Source organism: Mauremys mutica, chromosome 7, assembly GCF_020497125.1.
Source record: "Mauremys mutica isolate MM-2020 ecotype Southern chromosome 7, ASM2049712v1, whole genome shotgun sequence".
NCBI lineage: Eukaryota > Metazoa > Chordata > Testudines > Geoemydidae > Mauremys > Mauremys mutica.
In genome coordinates, this window is record NC_059078.1 from 127,124,966 (window position 1) to 127,138,506 (window position 13,541).

A 13,541-nucleotide genomic window follows, 5' to 3' on the forward strand; every position below is an offset into this window, starting at 1 on the left:
GGGCGTTTAAAGAAAACACCAGGTGGCAAAATCGATCCTCTGTGTTACACTGAAAAACGCTAGGCCGCTCACCTGTCATGAGCGCATCCGAGCAGGGCTCTTCCCACCACAGGGAGAGGATGGGGAGGAGGAAGACACAGGTGAGGCCACGCTGCTGTCTGTTCACCGGGTGTGTGTCCTTTTGCCCATCACAGATGAGGTCACTGGGCTCTTCACCCCTGTCGAGTAAGGGACAAAGGGCATGAGAGGGAGAGAGAACCGTGACTCTGATAATGACGCGCTGCCCCAAAGGCTGCGGTCTGCATGATGAGGCAGAGAAATTACCTGGCCAAAAATGTTTATCCCCTTCTGCCTGCTCCTTCCCCCCTGCCCTGCAGTGAGTGACAGCTGCTAATTCACTGGCTGCCCCCTCCCTCCCCCCTTCTCGCCTGCTCTCTCTCCTCCTCTGCCTCCTTTATCTTATCAAAGCCCATAATTACAATTGCTATTTTGTTTCCTCAAATCAGCAATCAGTGCTATCGGGCAGCGCTGGAAAGCCAGCTCCTGTCAGCCTGCAGCCTGAGTGACAGAGTGAAGGGGCTTCTCCACACACCCCCACCCCGCCACACCACACACTCTCTCTGCCACACACAACACAACCCCAACACACCGGCCACCCCCACACGCCCCACAACCATTCCACCTGTCTCTCTCCCACACACCCTCCCCTCTGCGTATACACACCTACATTCATCACACACCTCTCCCTGCCCTAACACAAACGCACATCCCTCCTTCTTCTCATACCGCACTGTCTCTCTGCCTGACTCTCCTCCTGTGGGGAATCTCCTGCTAAAACAGGACTAGAAAGCATGTGGAATTTACCCGAAACCGTCTCCTCAGCCAAAGTGACCTCTCGGAAGAGGGAGGAGACAGGAGGCTGCCCTAAAAAGATCTTGGAGCAGGAATGTGAAGGGTTAAAGGATCCTTGGTTAACTTCCTCACAAAGCGCACAACCCCCCGGTCACTTGGCTGTGAAACTGACACAGCGGCTGGCCACCAGCCCAGGTCGTGCAGTATTTGCTCAGTTTACCAGTCGGTAAAGGCCATTTCCAATGGCTGGATCTGCAAATCTCCACCTGATCTGATCGGGACAAGCTCTTTTTCCCTGTCACACCCAGCAGTGCGGCGCTCACGAGGCTGTAGCCGGGCAGAATGGACTCCAGCTCCCTCTCCCATCGCTGGGGCGGCGCAGGTGGGCTAGAGAGAGCAAGCACATGGCTGCATCAGTGAAGTTATTTTTAAAGTGGGTCCCCCCCAACCCCGCTTGCTTGTCACATTAGGAATCCAGGTCTTGTCTAATCCTCTGTTACCCAGAAGATTCTATGGGCAACTGAAGAACTGGCAGGACTGACAGTGAAATCTGATCTGCTGAGTGGGGAAGGGATTTTTACCCACACTCTTAGCACAAGCTTTGCTTGTGCTAAAACCTATCACTCAAAGCTAGGAGACACACTTGGGAGAAAAGCTTTCTCTGTTCAGAATCAGCAGCGCCGATTGTTTGGTTATGGGCTGAGAAAGCTCCCCAGACCATCTCTCTGGGTCACCCCAGGAGACCTCCAGCAAAGCCAGGGGAGACAAGATTAGATTTTCCTGCTATTCTGAAGTAAAATAAGCTCCCCCCTCCTCTAAAAACCAAAATAAACCAAGGGGTACAAACCCCATCTCCCTTCTCCCAAGCCTGCCCTCGTCAAAGTCAACGGCCAAACTTCCTTTGCCTTGAACAGAAGCCGAATCAGGCCCTGTGTTCAGATCCTGCTATAAGGGAATGGGAAACTCTGCCCACCCCTTCATTGCGTCTTGGCAGATTCCCCAGGGCACAGCCAGAGCAGCAGCATTGGAACCCGTCCCCCCCATGCGTAGATCAGATCCCAGGGCAGACACGCAGCCGGCAGCGGAGAGATGGGAGCAGGCTGCACTGACCAGGGGAGATTTCTGACAGGCGGTGCGGGCTCAGAGACAGCAGCGAGCTAACAGGCTAGGATAGCAGGACTCAGCCAGCTCTGGGGGCCCCCGCTCTTGACATGCAGGTTGAAGTGCCACTCACAGCTGGAAAATAGTTTCAGTGGGGGAGAAGCCAGAGGCAGCCGCACTCTCCCAACCGCCCAGCATGATGCAGGAGCTGCATTTATCCCGCCCGGGGGGTCCAGCTCCCACCATCGCTAATAGGCACAAAAAACTGCTGCCACATCTTGCCTGCCGTTTATCACGGAGAAGTTGAGAGCAGTGCGGTTTAGGGGGCACAGCTAGGTACCAGGACACCTGGGTTCTATTCCTAACCCTGCTGGGTGACCAGGGCAAGTCACTTTCCCCCCTCTGTGCCTCAGTTTCCCCATCTGTGAAATGGGGCTGATACTTGTGCTCATTTGGAGATCTATGGAAGCCTGAGAGGTTTGATTGTTCTTAAAGGGCTTCCCCCCACATACATTAGGAAGTTTGGTCTCGTCTCCCCTGGAAGGCTCTATGGGTGGCTGGAGAACTGGTCGGTTTATTGTCTCATTGTTTCTTTGGACTCCGCCGCCCCCCGTCTGTATCCATCTGTCATACCTTGTCTCACACTTGTGAGCGCTTTGTGTCCTGTTTGTGCAGCACCTAGCGCGCTGGGGCCCTGGTCTGGGCCTGGGTCTCCTAGTTGCTGCGGTAATACAATTAACCCCTCGGAATCAGGAGATGCACGACTTGGCCTTTTTCTAAAGCAAGAAACCAACCCACTGGGGATTTCTTTGTCCACCTGAATCTTTAACCTGCAAAGGCCCGAGTCCAGTTATTGCTGCTCCTCTGCAGGCCGCCTTTAGCGAACCAGGGGAGGCAAAACACTCAGCCCCTGGAGCGCAGCTCGTTTCATGGCTCCTCGGATGGTGTAAAAGGGGCGTCATGGAGGTTGGGGGGGCTGACGCCCCCGCAGCCTAAGGGCAAAATTCTGCTCTCCAAGACCTCACTGCGCCCGCTGGGAACTTCCCCTTTATAGATATTAAGGCCAGGAGAGACCATTGTGGCCGCTAGTCCGACCTGCGTAGCACAGGTCAGAGCTCAAGCCAGCGATTCCCTAGGAACGGGCTGTCCCAGGGTTAATTCCCCACCCCTGTGAAAAACATGGGCCTTAGCCTAGTCTGGCCTTTCATCTTCCACCCCCTGGATCCTGTTCTGCCTCTGCCAGGTTAAAGAGCCCTGGGCAATCAGCATTCTCCTCCCCACGTAGGTACTCCGGGTCCAGGATCGGGTCACCTCTCGCTGTCCGACTGGTTCCTGATCTCGTGGCTCAGGGGGCCTTTCCTCGTGGGCAGAGCCGCAGAGATCAGAGCCCCCCACGTGCCAAAGCTGGTGTGGGCTGGATGGGCACAACTGGGGATCAAGGATTCCCCCATCCCACACCATAGTCCCCCCTCTGGAGGACGTCTACACTGCAGTAGGAGGGGTGACTGCAGCATGGGTAGACACGCCTGAGCTGGCTTTGACCTAGCAGTGAGCCCATGGCAGCAGCACGGACGTCAATCTGGCTAGCGACCCAAGTAAGCACCCAGGGAGCCGGGCGGGCGCATTCAGCCTGCTCTGACGTCCGGGGCTGCCACACCTTCACGGCTCCTGGCATCCGCGGTAGCTCGTTACAGCGAGCGGGTCTGGCTCCGTGTGCTGCATTCACGCTGCAGTGAGGGAGGAGCCAGTCCTGCCCCCTCCCGGGGACAGGGACCGGGCAGCACGAAGCCCAGAGCTCACAGCACCGTCCCCTGAGCGAGGAAGGGCCGGCAGGCGAGGCCGCTGGGTCAAGATGCCCGGCAGAGCCCCGGGCCGGGTGCATGGCCCTGGTTGGTCCCCAGCCCACGATGACCCCAGGGCCCCTAGAATCTCTTTCCAGGCAGTTTTGTTTTCCAAAAAGGCAGAGCCACGAACCAGTCCCTCTGGCCCCGGCAGGAGTCTCCCACACTCCACTCACTGAGCACGGCTCCTACGGCTTCCTCCGGGAGGCCCTTTGCCAGCAGCTTCCACTGCCTCCCTGTCCAGCGGCCTCTGGCAGCCTTTGCTAGGGGACTCCCCGCTGCGCCCACTCCCCCTTCCTCTTCTGGAACAGTGGCCCCAGGACCGCCCTTCCCCCCGGTGCCTGGCCCCAGGACTGACTTCCCCTCCGCCCCACCGGTCCCAGAACCGACCGGCATCTGGCCCCAGGACCCACTTCCCCCCACTGCCCCCCCAGTCCCAGAACCGACCGGCATCTGGCCCCAGGACCCACTTCCCCCCACTGCCCCACCGGTCCCAGAACCGACCGGCATCTGGCCCCAGGACCCACTTCCCCCCACTGCCCCACCGATCCCAGAACTGACCAGCACTTGGCCCCAGGACCCACTTCCCCCCACTGCCCCACCGGTCCCAGAACTGACCAGCACTTGGCCCCAGGACCGACCATCGCCACCCTCAGCCCACCAGCGCCTGGCCCCAGGACCGACCACCCCAGCCCCGGCCCAGTGCCTGCCCCATTGTTCCAGGGCCCACCCCAGGAGTTAGCTCCACTCCCCACGGCTCTGTCACCAGCCACGACCCAGCAGGGCTGCTCTCCTCCCCAGCCAGCTCCTACCTGCTGGGCTTCCTCCCTTTTTAAGCCCTACACCCAGCGAGGCTAATCCACCCAGGCTGGCTAGCCCCAGGCCTCCTGGCCATGACAGGCGCGCACAGCTGGCACCCATCTGCTGAGCGGGCACGCACACACCCAGTCACAGAGTGTGAACACACTCCTGTGCCAATAGACCCCCTCATTGTGATCGCCCCGGGCACGGCCACCCCCGGGCACGTGCTGTCACATTCACACTAGCGTTGCAGTAGTGCTGAGAGCCCAGCCGTGCCAGGGGCTGTACACCCAGAGTAGGAGACACCTGAGCACCCTCAGGTCCCGGTGCCCTTGGGTTAGCGCCTCCTTCTGCCCTCAGCTCCTGGCATCTGCAGGCCAAGGGCTCCTGGAGCCTTTGAGCCCTGGAGTCCCTTGTGCTCACCGACTCCGACCCACCCTTGGGTTCTGGCGCCTCTGGGCCTGACTCTTCTGGCCCCCGTGGCAAGAGTGAAACACCCCAGCTCCAACCGCTTCACAAAGCGTGTAACGTGTCCCCTGCCGCGAGCCACCTAGACACACGTGCCAGTGGAGCGAGGAGCCAGTGCCCCACAAAGACGGCAGCCCAGCCTACATCGGACAAGCCGGGCGGCTGCAGCATCTCCAGCATCATGCTCGGGGTTCCTGGGTCATCACAACCATCATTGTGTGTCCAAGACCCCACAGCTGCTGTCCAGCAGCCAGAGGCATTAGTCTGGTGTCCCGTGGAGTCACCGTGTTTCTGCTAGACTCATGGCTCATCTCCTGCTAGTGCCACCCTCCTCAGGTGTTTGCCGTACCAATTGCTGAGGTAGCGATGTGGCAGCCCAAGATTTAGATCCCAAAAGGGATTCTCTGCTCTGCTCAGTGGTGTGTGACATGTGTGTGTGTGTGAAGCCAGGTCGGTCTTCCACAACCTGAGACTATCACCAGAAACACCAGCTATGCACAGCCCATGTACACACAGCAGTGCAGACACGTACAGATTTATAACAGTCTCCTCCACATGCGGACGCTCCCATGTGGGTGCACACACATGGCGATCTGAGCTTATGCAGGAAGAAAACTCCCCTGCACATATAGTAATGTCTGTACAGGACTTTGAAGATGGTACAAGCGATCTGGGCTCCGAGTGAATGACGGACAGACACACACACAATTTTAAATCCGTTCTAAGGGGCTCATGAAACACCCAAAGAAACTCCCTAAGTAAGCGAAGATCCTAAGGTCAGGGACTTTCCCCCTTCGGGCAAAACATCCTCAAGAAGCTCCACTTTACCGCCCATTAGTTTTAGGGTGACCTCCTGGAAAAAGCATCTTCAAAGTAAATGCTAAAAGCAACCTCTTGGCAACGAGACAGATGATGTTTCCCCTGCCAGTTCTGTCTGTCTCCACAAGGTGGCACCAGTAATATTAGGTAGGCATGGAGCAGAATCCCACAAGACAGCTCGGTAGCCAGCTGTTTGTCCCAAGGATGTGCAGGTGTGGGGTGGGGGTCCTAAGATGGGGATCGTTTCCCTTCCCAGTGCTCCTGACTCGGCCCCAGCAGGATCCGGGAGCTGCTGTGCGCTGCAGCAAACGCCAGGCACCAATTCCGCCTCCTAGCAGTCCCGCGGCAGGCGCCTTCCTTGGGGGAGTGCAGGCCATTAGCCGTGCAGGCGGCATGCGCTTCCGGCAGCCAGAGAATCTGATCCTCGTGGAAGTGAGGAGCTGAGAGCATCAGCAACGGGGTCAATTCTGTCCCCAGATGCAATGGAGTCCAGGGGAGCCGCAGGCAGTATCTGGGGGCAGGATCCGGCCCAGCACAAGCAGGTGCTCTGCAAGCAAACAGCTGACTTGATCCCCCCTCAATGCCAGCCTGCAGCCTCCTGGCCCACTATTCCAGCCCTAGGCTCCCTCCCAGCTCGGCTGCATGCCCCTCAGTCCTGCCCTGCAGCCCCTCTGCACCCCAGCCACGTGCCCCCCACGCCTCAGTGCCAGGACAAGAGGGAAAGCTGGGGCCAGGTTGGGAGCTGCAGCGTTTCCCTGCAAAGGGGACCCACAGGGCAGAGTGGCAGAGGGAAGGCGCCAGCAGCCTACACAGAAATGCCTCCGGGCCAGAGAGCGCTGGCAGGGCCTGCGCGAAGGGCCACAAGTGGAAACTGGAAACACATGGGCAGAGATTGCTGCTCGGGAAGGATCCTGCAGCAAATCACCTGGCAAGATCCGCAGGAGGGGGAGTGCTGACTAGAGCCACTCGCAGCCGGGACCAGCCTAGCACGCTCCCTACAGGCTCAGCCGAGGAGGCGCCCCATGGAGAGCAGCCCCGCAAAGCTCCTTCCAGCCGAGAGCAGCCCAGTGCCGCTCCTACCAGCTCAGCTACTGAGAGGCGATTCCCAGCAGGGCCCAGCCCCCAGCTCAGTGAGGAGGAGGCGACTGCCAGCCAAACCACCCACGTTCCTACCAATTCCCAGCCAAGACCAGCTCGGCGCGACTCCTGCTATCAGCTCCCCTCTTCGATCAGCTTCTGACGGAGCCGAGCGTCTCCGCGGCAGCAACGCCCAGGTGGCACACACAGAGCGGGAGTCCACACTCGTGTCTGGCCATCCACGGGTGGATCCTGCCACACTGCAGGGTTCCACTGTGACTTCTCCACTGATCACCACGAGGAGGAGTGGAGAGGTACCCTCAGCTGGTGCAGCCTGCCCAGCAGGTGCCTTTGACCTGGGCCATCTGACACCCTAAATTCAGACAGCCAACCTGAGCAGAAAGCTCGCTGCCCCCACTTTGTAAGGCACCTTTTAGGTAAATGGGGAGATCTCGATGTTTCAGGAGGATGGAACGACTGGAGGAGTTACAGAAAGGCCATGGGCCTCAGATGAGGTGGGCTCATTTGAACAACATATGTTCTAATACGGTGTTGACACAGACGTCAGGGAGGCATTTGGCTTAGTGTGGCAGGACATTAGCACTATGCAAAGTCTTTGCAGCCCACATTAAACGGATTAAAAACTGGGTAACTGATAGATCTCAAAACCAAATTGTAAGTCGGCATCATTATCCAATGGGGGGAGGGGCTAGGGGGACCCCAGTGGGGATCTGTTCTTGTTCCCAATGTTACTCACTATCTTTATCAATCACCTGGAAGAAAACGGTAAAATTTGCAGATGACACAAAAATTGGCGGAGTGGTAAAGAATGATGGGACAGTTATATAGACCAGCCAGGACCTCTGGGTAAGATGGTCTCATCTGAACATGAGTTTTAACACAGCCAAATGCAAGGTCAGACATCTAGGAACAAAGACTGTAGGCCACAGTTACAGGATGGGGGACTGCATCCTGGAATGCAAGGACAGTGAAAATGTCTTAGGGGGTCATGGTAGAAACCAACTGAACATGAGCTCCCAGTGTGACCCTGTAGCTAAGAGAACAACGCACTCCTGGGATGTGGAAAGCAGAAAAATGTCAAGCAGCGACAGGGAGGCGGCGTTACCCCTGTATCTGGCATTAGTGAATCCATTACTGGATACTGTGTCCTGCTCTGATGGCCACACGTCAAGAACAGACGTTGACAAATTGGAGAAGGTTCAGAAAAGAGCTACAGGAACATTCTGAGAACTGAGAAAACGGCCTCATAGTGAGAGGCTCGAGAAGCTCAATGTATTTGGTGTATCCAAGAGAAGGTTTAGAGGTGGACACTGTGACCAGCTCATGTCCCTGCACGGGGAGGAAATTTCTGCACCGCAAGCCCCTTCTGACAACAAACAGCTTTGGTGTCGGCCCTGGGAGTGGGGCTCAGCCTTCAGCCCTGAGCCTCGGCAAGTCTAAGCCAGCCCTGGCGACCCCATTCAAAGGGGGGTCCCACAGTTCGAGAACCGCTGGTCTAACACGATCCACCGAAAGCTGAAGCTAGACAAATTCAGACCAGAAATAAGGCAAACATTTTTAAGTGACAGTAATTGGAACAACTTACCAAGGGTTGTGGTGGATTCTCCATCACTGGCAGCTTTTATATCAAGATGGGATGTTCTTCTAAACACTCTGCTCTGGTCCAGCAGGAATGAATTCAGGGCTGGCCAATGGCCCAGGTTCCGTAGCTGGTGAGACTAGGTGATCACAAGAGTCACTTTGAATCTATCAAACCAAACGTTCTGCAGGAACATGTTGATTTCAACGACATTTTTCCCATAAACAATGTGGCAACGAATCATTTGAACTTTCCCTTTTTGTTTCAACAAGGCAAAGACGTTTCATTTTGACTTGAGAACCTCGATTCATTTCATTTAGAAGTTTGTACTAGATTAAAATCGTAATTTTAATAGTTTATTGGGGCTTAAATCGTGCTTTGACATTATTGCAATGAAACGGTTTTACCTGATTGAAACAAAACGATTCAATGTTTCGGGATTGTATTTTTTTGGAACCTCCGAGCCATGAGAAATTTCAGCATTTTCATTCCCGTTCGGAACAAAAACAAAAGCCAAATGTTGGAATTTCCCAACGAACAGAAATTCTGTTTTCTGAGCAGCTTTCCCACCTCTTCCCACATAGCCCAGTGCCTAAAGCTGGGGTTCCCATCTGCCGTGCACAGGTGGAGCCCAGCTAGATCCTGAGAACACGGGAAGGGCGTCTCAGGGTGGAAAAGGTTGAGATCTCCTCGCTTAGAGGCCCTAACTGAGATCCGGTCTCCCGTGCGCAAGGTGCTGTTCACACTCATAGTCAGAGAGTCTCTACTCTGAAGAGCTCACAATCCAAACAGATAAAAGACGCATTGTCATCCCCAGGGCACAGATGGGCCCCCTTGGCCACTTGAGCTAAAGAAGAGTCTCCACTAGCAGTTACCAACGTAGGGCCTATGACACAGAGTTGAGCAGTTCTCATGCTAACCAGGAGAGGGCAGTGGTGCCTCACACGGTACCCACGTATCGCAACAGGCGATAGATAATACGCCACTCTCCCTCCGGACAACGAAACCTCTCTGCAGCTTGAGGTCTTCAAACCACAATTTGAAGACTTCAATAACTCAGACATAGGTTAGGGGTTTGTTACAGGAGAGGATGGGTAAGATTCTGTGGCCTGCTTTGTGCAGGAGGTCAAATGAGATGATCATAATGGTCCCTTCTGACCTTAAAGTCTATGAGTCTATGAAAGCTCCCGGGCTCCAAGGTCCTTCCGATTCCGTGGCGTGGCTCCTTGGGCAATGGCCTTTCCCCCAGAGAGCATCGCTGTGCCTTGGCGAGATGGAGACAGCAGCTCTTCCGACCCGAGGGCGCTGGGACGCTTTCCGACTGCCCCAAGAGGACGCCAGAACTGGGCAATTGCACACAGGAAAGGAGCCTTCAGGCGCGGAGACCTGGATGCCACATCCCCCAGCCTGGACACCAGGGAGCAGTGGGTGGCCAGTGTCACGTTAAGTGACAGTCTCTACCCACTTCCCCCAGCCTCACACATGCTCCCGAGGGTGCCTCCCGAAAGACAGACAAAGGGCAGGGAAATGGGGGCCTGGGGCAGGTTTCTGGCTGGGCTAGGACAAGGTTTGGGCCATCGCCACCCAAAGCCCACAAGCCCAGACGCCCCTCAGCCAAGAGAGATTCCTGCTCTCCATCCTTCCGCTCCAGCCCGCCGAGCCTGTACAAAGGGACCCCGGCGTTAATGGTGCGTTTCAGAGTCAACGGCAGCTTGTCCATGGCTGAGCAGAGCTGAGTGCCCCGGGCGTTCCTGCTGCTTTTCATTAACACTCCCCCGCACACAGGTAAGGGATGCCTTTAACACACACACACACACACACACACACACACACACGCAGTGTGACACATGGGAATGACCTTGTATTCTCTACCCACAGCACACAGCTGGCCCGGGGCAAAGCACACAGGGCGGCTCTGGGCTGGGGGGGCATGGCTCCTCCCGCTAGTTACTAGTGATGCGTAAGTCATGTATGCCACACACAATGGGCCCATCAGGCCATGAGATCCCAGAGTCCCCCCGATCCCGGCCTGCCCCCTGCCCTGCTCCCACATCCCTGCGGTGTGGTTAGCTCATTCCCTGGCTTGCTCCCCACAGTCTATCCTTTGGGGCTTTACCCCAGGCCAGTAGACTCCCACTCCCTTGGGACTATAACAGGGTTCAAAAAAGAACTAGATCAGTTCCTGGAGGACAGGTCCATCAATGGCTATTAGCCAGGAGGGGAAGGGATGGTGTCCCTGCCTCTGTTTGCCAGAAGCTGGGAATGGGCGACAGGGGGTGGGTCACTTGATGAGTCCCTGTTCTGTTCATTCCCTCTGGGGCACCTGGCATTGGCCACTGTCGGAGGATGGGATACTGGGCTAGATGGACCTTTGGGCTGACTCAGTCTGGCCGTTCTTATGAGACTATTGACTATTATGAAACTGCCCGGTGGCGTTCCTGAAGCCCAGCCTTCGTTTTCCCAATTCCATTCTGCTCCCAAGAGTCACTGGCTCCAGCTGCGCTAGGTGCTGTACCAACACCCAGGAAAGCTCTGTCCCCTGGGTACCCTCCAAACAACGATTAAATCAATTCCTCTCCCACCTGGGAACTTGCCCCCTTCCAATATGTACAAGTTATGTTCCCCCCTTAGCCAAGCACAACCTGGGGCAGGTTCATGGCTGGGCTAGGACAAGGTTTGGGCCATCGCCACCCAAAATGGCCCTTTTAACCTCTCCCCACAAATCAGACCCTTCAGCCGACAGCTCGTTTTCCGTGCTCTTCTCTGAACTTGCTCCCAACTCTAGGATTTAACTGGGCAGCTACTTAAGCATCAGCGTAAAAAATGGGATTAGATGATACATGGTTCTTGCCCCCGTCCCAGGGTTAAGATAACCAACAGATTGGGAGCTGGGGAGGCACGTCTCCCTAGGATATATTGGCAGGGCCTTGGGGCGGGAGGGGTGTTCCCCCATTCACTGTTTAATAGCTAGTCTAGACTCTATAGTGGCGTTATCAGCATTGTTTAGGCTCGGTATTGTTCAAGCACCAGATAAGTAGGTTTACACTAAGCAATGCCGGTGACACCCAAATTACGACCTTGTATCTGTGCCAGGTGTTGAAGTTACGCTGGTTGCAGCACAGTTTGGATCATTTCTGAATTTCCTGGGGGAGGGATTGTACGTCGCACAGTTGGTGACGTTGTTCCCGTAGGTTAGATTTGGCAAAGCAGCTCCCCGGGCATTGGCTCAGGGATTGGGACAGCCTGGCCCTGTCTTATCGACTCAGTGGCATTGGGGAGGGACACGTTATTGGCCTGTAACTTGGGGGGCAATGACACGCCAGCAGGGCTCCCCTCGCCCGGGGCGCGGACACGCTCAGGGCCACGTTCAGCTGTAGCAAGTTAATTGATGGATTCTAACGACGGTGCTTTAGTCTTTGGAAATGAAGCTCATTCTGGGAAACGCATAAGCTCCGAGCCACCGCGCTCAAAGAGCAAACCTGAGCTCGCACTACAAATCTCCAGAAAAACCACCTTGCCAGAGCCATCAACTCCTAACAGCACAGGCAGACTCTTGGCGTCAGAAGGCCGAGCCCTTCGGCACAAGCCTGATTATCTAGTGGGATGGACCCTGGTCTTCAGAAAAGCAGGCTGTGACTCCCTCAGGGAACTGATGGGCAGGATCCCCTGGGAGAATAACATGAGGGGGGAAGGAGTCCAGGAGAGCTGGCTGTATTTTAAAGAATCCTTATTGAGGTTGCGGGAACAAACCATCCCAATGTGTAGAAAGACTAGTTAATATGGCAGGCGACCAGCTTGGCTTAACAGTGAAATCCTTGCTGATCTTAAATGCAAAAAAGAAGCTTACAAGAAGTGGAAGACTGGACAAGTGACCAGGGAGGAGTATAAAATATTGCTCAGGCTGCAGGAGTGAAATCAGGAAGGCCAAAGCACACTGGAGTTGCAGCTAGCAAGGGATGTTAAGAGTAACAAGAACGGTTTCTTCAGGTATGTTAGCAACAAGAAGGTCAGGGGAAGTGTGGGCCCCTTGCTGAATGGGGAGGCAACCTAGTGACAGAGGATGTGGAAAAAGCTAATGTACTCAATGCTTTTTTTGCCTCAGGTCTTCACAGACAAAGGCAGCTCCCAGACTGCTGCACTGGGCAGCCCAGCATGGGGAGGAGCTGAGCAGCCCTCAGTGGTGAAAGAACAGGTTAAGGACTATTTTAGAAAAGCTGGACATGCACAAGTCCATGGATCCAGATCTAATGTATCCAAGAGTGCTGAGGGAGTTGGCGGATGTGATTGCAGAGCCATTGGCCATTATCTTTGAAAACTCGTGTCGATTGGAGGAGGTTCCGGACTATTGGGAAAAGGCAAATACAGTGCCCATCTTTAAAAAAGGGAAGAAGGAGAATCCGGGAAACTACAGACCAGTCAGCCTCACCTCAGTCCCTGGAAAAATCATGGAGCAGGTCCTCAAGAAATCAATTTTTAAGCACTTGGAGGCAAGGAAGGTGATCAGGAACAGTCAGCATGGATTCACCAAGGGCAAGTCATGCCTGACCAACCTGATTGCCTTCTATGATGAGATAACTGGCTCTGTGGATATGGGGAAAGCAGTAGATGTGATAGATCTTAACATTAGCAAAGCTTTTGATACGGTCTCCCACAGTATTCTTGCCAGCAAGTTAAAGAAGTATGGGCTGGATGAATGGACTATAAGGTGGATAGAAAGCTGGCTAGATGGTCGGGCTCAACGGGTAGTGATCAACGGCTCCATGTCTAGTTGGCAGCCAGTATCAAGTGGAGTGCCCCAAGGGTTGGTGCTGGGGCTGGTTTTGTTCAACATCTTCCTTAATGATCTGGAGGATGGGATGAATTGCACTCTTAGCGGGTTCGTGGATGACACTAAGCTGGGGGGAGAGGTAGATACACTGGAGGGTAGGGATAGGGTCCAGAGTGACCTAGACAAATTGGACGATTGGGCAAATGAAATCTGA

The 13,541-nt window shown here is 55.2% G+C and overlaps 1 protein-coding gene across 11 annotated transcripts in view; it reads right to left on the minus strand.

Annotated features, from left to right (window-relative positions):
* Window positions 1-13,541, minus strand: part of FGF8 (fibroblast growth factor 8) — a 46,032-nt gene that overhangs the window by 20,794 nt on the left and 11,697 nt on the right. For 7 of the 11 annotated variants that reach the window (XM_045022532.1, XM_045022531.1, XM_045022529.1 and 4 more), the window contains exons 3-4: window positions 1,073-1,239; window positions 73-218 (exon numbers count right to left, since the gene is read on the minus strand). In XM_045022532.1, the coding sequence (XP_044878467.1) occupies window positions 73-218; window positions 1,073-1,239 (313 nt within the window). Of the gene's footprint in view, window positions 1-72; window positions 319-1,072; window positions 1,240-8,565; window positions 8,699-13,541 lie in introns of those variants that run through there. The other 4 variants (XM_045022537.1, XM_045022536.1, XM_045022534.1 and 1 more) reach the window with 3 other exon arrangements.